General features: G+C 39.5%; 1 protein-coding gene across 1 annotated transcript; it reads left to right on the top strand.

The window, feature by feature from the left end:
* The first annotated feature begins 300 nt into the window (after positions 1 to 300).
* Positions 301 to 4,608, top strand: faap100 (FA core complex associated protein 100). The gene is made up of 9 exons (XM_065270493.2): positions 301 to 1,042; positions 1,120 to 1,232; positions 1,813 to 2,492; positions 2,597 to 2,812; positions 2,884 to 3,046; positions 3,124 to 3,973; positions 4,052 to 4,168; positions 4,251 to 4,337; positions 4,469 to 4,608. The coding sequence occupies exons 1-9, from the start codon at positions 890 to 892 to the stop codon at positions 4,598 to 4,600; spliced, it is 2,511 nt and encodes an 836-aa protein (XP_065126565.2). The 5' UTR covers positions 301 to 889; the 3' UTR covers positions 4,601 to 4,608.
* Positions 4,609 to 4,860: the final 252 nt, after the last annotated feature.

The raw sequence follows: 4,860 nt of genomic DNA, 5'->3' as shown, positions 1-4,860 counted from the left end.
ACTGTAGAGGACGCAAACAACAATCGTTATCACAGTATAGCATCTTCCTCTTTCAGTCAAGTAACGTTATGCATTTAAATACACCCAGAATTGCATAACACATAGCGATTGCAACGCTTTAAAGTGTTATCATAACAGTTATGAATCAATTGCCTTTATTAGGATTTAGTCCAAAGCATTAAATATGTTAATGTGAGGTTTGATTATCAAAAACAAAACTGTTGCATTAAAAAGGGGCGTGGATTATAAAACGTCTGTGGAATGTCTGAAGTAAACATTTGCATAGTTTGTTTTTATGATGTGTTTATATAGCCACAGGTACAGTTTTAGACATAACTACAAATACTTATATTAAGCGTGCCAAATGCGTACATGTAAAGTGATTTTAGATTTTTACCTTTTTTTAGTATTACTGGTTCATCCACAAAAATATATTTAAAAAAACTAAAATAAAAATATATAGCCACAACATGCTTATTGCTTTCATACAGTATTATATTAAAATACACCACAATTTTACTATGTATTTTTACTGACTGTGCAGATATTTTGGCAGTTTGAATTATGGGCGTGTTTATCTCAAAGGTTTAACTGCGACGCTGCATGCGCAAGGCCGATCAGCTTATGACATCAAAGTACCGCGAGAATTTATAAATGCCGTTAAATGAAACTCTGTAGTTCCCTTGCAGATGGCAGCCTCCTCAAATCTGTCTGGTGAAGATTCATTCTAGACAGAAGAAGAAGAAACTGGACTTCATTGGTTACTGTAGCGGCGCGTACATTAAATAGTTTAGAAAACATTTCAGTCATATTAATAAACTGTCTGTACGTGAAACATCGTTTATGTCTTGAACTGAGGTTATCGTAAAGAATGTAATAAAAGCTTGTGATGGAGGCGATGCGCTGCAGTGTGGAGTATTTATCTGAGTTCAGTGACTGTCAATCATACAAAACGCACATCATTCAAGACGGCACAAATTTGCTGTTGACCAGCGGAGACTCTTATGTACTCGTGTTTCATATCCAGCAAAAAAGAGTCACGGCAAGTACATTTCTACTGTAATATACACTTACCTGTTTGCTTGTTTACAATCTCACGTGATAAATGTTGTTTTTCAGACCGTACTGCACTTTGAAACTCCAGTGACATATGTAGCACTAAGTGATGATAAACTTCGACTTTATGCCCTTTGTGAGAGCGGTGGGCTTTACTGCATTCCTCTGCCTACGAGGTAACAATATCCTAATGTTTGTTCCTTCATTATTGTTGTTTTTTTGTAGTAAATTATCAAACACTTATTGAAGTTCAGCTTTATAGTGCCCTGGGGCCTCATTTATAAAACCGTCCTAAAAGTCAACATACGCACAAAGCCAAAAATGGGATATAAAACAAAGCAATGTTCCCTTTATAAATCACAGGTCACCTGCAAGTGTACATACATGAATCATCCTCATATCCCACCCTGCAAGTCCATTCTCCCATAAAGTTTGTTTTTTATAGATCACAACCTTTGTGTGGGAACAGGGGTACGCAAAAAACGGGTCTGGAAACTTGCATTATAAATGCCCTGCTGAAAAAGCAATTTATATTGGTTATAAATGCCATTATAAACCATTATAATTCCCATCCACTAGATACCACTCAACAACCTGTAGAGTCCCACTTAAACCATTAGAGTTTCCAATACAATTCCCAACCTTTAAGTCCACTACAATTTCTGTGATGTTTTCTTTCTATAGCCGGATATAGATTTGCAATGTCAAAAGCGTAGTAAAGTGATTTTTTTATAATCTTGATGATTTTCCTCTTAGTTCTTCTGCGTTCTCGGTGAACAAAAGTACAGACCCGGTCATGACCAAAATCTCAGATGACTACATTGTCCTCAGAAATGTAAGCCTGCAAGCTGTCATCATAGTTGAGAAGATCCTCGTGACCCTCAGTCTTCACAAGTCCGTCTGGAGTTTTGATGTCTACGAAGAGCCTGGATCCAAGCCCCTTCATAAACTTGCATGTTTCCGGGTCACAACTGTCAACACACACACTCAACACGACTCTCTAAACACCACAGAAGATTTAATAAACACAGATAAAAATAGGAAGTTCCTCCCTGTGCTGACATGCATATACCCCGCCATCTCCACGTCTCTCCGAGCTCACAAGTCTGACCTCCATCATAATCTTGAGCTTCGTCTCTTCAGGCTCTTGTTTGGAGTAGATGCCTCTTTAGTCAATTCTCCAGTCATTCTCTGTGGTTTACCCGATGGACGTATTTGTTGCTTTCCTCTGCTCCTCCCCCAAACGTCTGGTCCAAAAGGTGAGCACAGGTCACCAATAAAAGTGCTGCAGAGCTTAGAACAGCCAATCGTCTTTATTGGAACCTGCGACTCTGGGGAGGGCGGACCTCAGTGTCTTGTCGCAGTTGGTCAAAGAGGCAAACTTTTGTTGGTCAGAAGCAAGGAAGCTGATTCGGAAAACAAGAATGCAGATTACAGTAAAAATCAAACATATTTTCTAATGGGAATCTATCCCATTATCTCTCTATCACTTTTCTTTTGCTGAATATAGATTTGCCAAAGTTGTCAATTTTTTTCTCAGGTTTCAATGAACATAGCATACGAGGACCAGTGCTGTGTGCCTGTGTTGATGATAAATGCCTTTTCTACAGCTCACTTAATGACCTACAAGCTCTTCAACTCACCAAAACATCATTACCAGAGGAAGCAACCGAATCCCAGCTTCCAGCTCTGAGCTCAAACAGTCTTGGTGTATGCAGGGTTGTAGCACTGGCTAGGCCATATACCAATGCCACAGGTACTGTATGCCCAAGTTTTTGGCACGTTTGATTGTTTGACGTTTGAGTCACCAACAGTTTGTGTTTGCAGTTGAAGGATCAGCGCACCTTTTGGCCTTATCCTTAAGTGGAAAGCTCATGCAGGTGAATCTCCCACAAGGGCACGATAAAGAAAACCAATCAACGTTCTCCTCATCTCAAGCAGGACAGAGAGTGAAAGATCTCCTGGCATCCATTGGAAATGTTTGGGAGAAGTAAGATCAATATTTCGTCTTTGAGCAGCAGGTTTTCCAAATATGACAACTAAATGTCCTTTTACTGTCTTTTCCAGGGCGGAGTCCTTGAAACAGAAACTGCAGGGGAAAAATGAATCTCTCAAGCGTCTTAATCAGGTCATGAATGTTTGCAACCTCCTACTGAACAATCGTGGGCATCAAAGGGAATTTAATATGGACAAGCAACCAATCAGCTGTCGTGGTGTGGTTAGATGGAGCTCGTTGCTCCAAAAGGACTCTTTGACTCTCACGTGTGTACTAGAAAACGCAAGTACGTTTACATTGGAACAAGGCTGGACTTTGTGCCTTCAGGTGCACCCATTATCCCAATCTCAAGAGTGCTCATCCAGGACTTACTCATTCCCATTCAGGAAACTGGACTGTGGTCAAAAACTTAATGTAACTATTCCTATTGAAAGGGTCGATGAGTTGCCAGTAAATGTCTTTTGTTCTCTGGCTTTCACTCTTACTGCTTTATTTGGAGCATCTGATTCATCTTCCCAATCTCTTGGCGTTTCCCAGCACACAAGCATTGGGTCCATCAGTGTACCTCTTAATACTTTAACAGTTGATTGGCTAGATGCTTTAAGACTAGAACGATCATTTCCTCCTGGACACAACAGTACTGCGGACACCATCCAAGCCTTTCTGCGTTCAAAAGGAGTACTAACCCAAGACTCCGATATTGCTCCTAAATCCGGACATTGTGGGGTGGTGGTGAGGGTATCATCAGAGCTTCTAAAAAGCAAACTACACCTCACAGCCACCAGCAGTGCAGAAATGTGTTCGTCTGTACTAAACTGGTTGGTTTCTAAGCCTGATACAGCAGAACTTGTATCTGTACAAACTCAAGTTGTGTGTGCCTACAGCCCTGATGGACAACCTGTCAAGCTACTGGCTAAAGAGGTGCAAATTACTTATGATCAGTCCAGATTCATATAAGTTTTTAATTTACACTGATAGTTACAAATGTCTTTGCTATAGGTGACTTTGGGAGATTTTAGTTCTGAAGGGCCTCTAAATGTCCTTGAGATTTGTGTGGAGAGTTCTTCTTTGGCAGCGGTGTGTGGACTGCATCATGCCATTCTGAGGCGTCTACAGGTGCTTTTATCACAAAGTCTTATCATTTTAAACATAAACTCAGAATTGAATCTAATGTACAAATCATGAAATTTCCCTGTAGGTGCTACTCGGAGACAGAACCACAAATCATGGGCATGCAAAACCATTGCAAGCACAAAGACTGTGCGAAACTGTCCGTCATGTTGAGGTAGATCTGATCACACTTTATTTTATTACTTGGCTTGTTGGTACATTACCAGATCTTGCATAAAAAATTCCCATTTTGTGGATATTTACATATATCAAATATAACACTCAACTGTCTTTTTCTTTTATCAGTCGCTTTATAAAGACCTTCAGGATGCTTACAATCAAGCTGCTCTTGGTGGAACAACAGAATCGAACAAAAGCTCTGAGATACTGTTTCGCATTTTTCTTGACCTGAGGTCAAACCCACTTGTCATTATTTGAATGAATTATTCACCACAATAGTTGTATTGTATAATTCATAGTACTGTATATACAATAGTATACTATTATGTAGTGGATGCGGTTGCTTTTCATAATCAATAAAATACTGTACAGTATGTAAAAATAGTACACAAGAACCAGTTTTAAACTTCAGTATAACATCTCCACACACAGGTCTGGAGTGCCTTTATGTGAGATATAACCCAGTCTGTTAGTATGTACTATGCATATAAAAATAAAGATATCAGTTTCATCAATGT

Source organism: Paramisgurnus dabryanus, chromosome 1 (assembly GCF_030506205.2).
Source record: "Paramisgurnus dabryanus chromosome 1, PD_genome_1.1, whole genome shotgun sequence".
NCBI classification, from domain to species: Eukaryota; Metazoa; Chordata; class Actinopteri; order Cypriniformes; family Cobitidae; genus Paramisgurnus; species Paramisgurnus dabryanus.
Note: the sequence above shows the minus strand (reverse complement) of the source record. Positions and strands in the feature narration are given on the sequence as shown.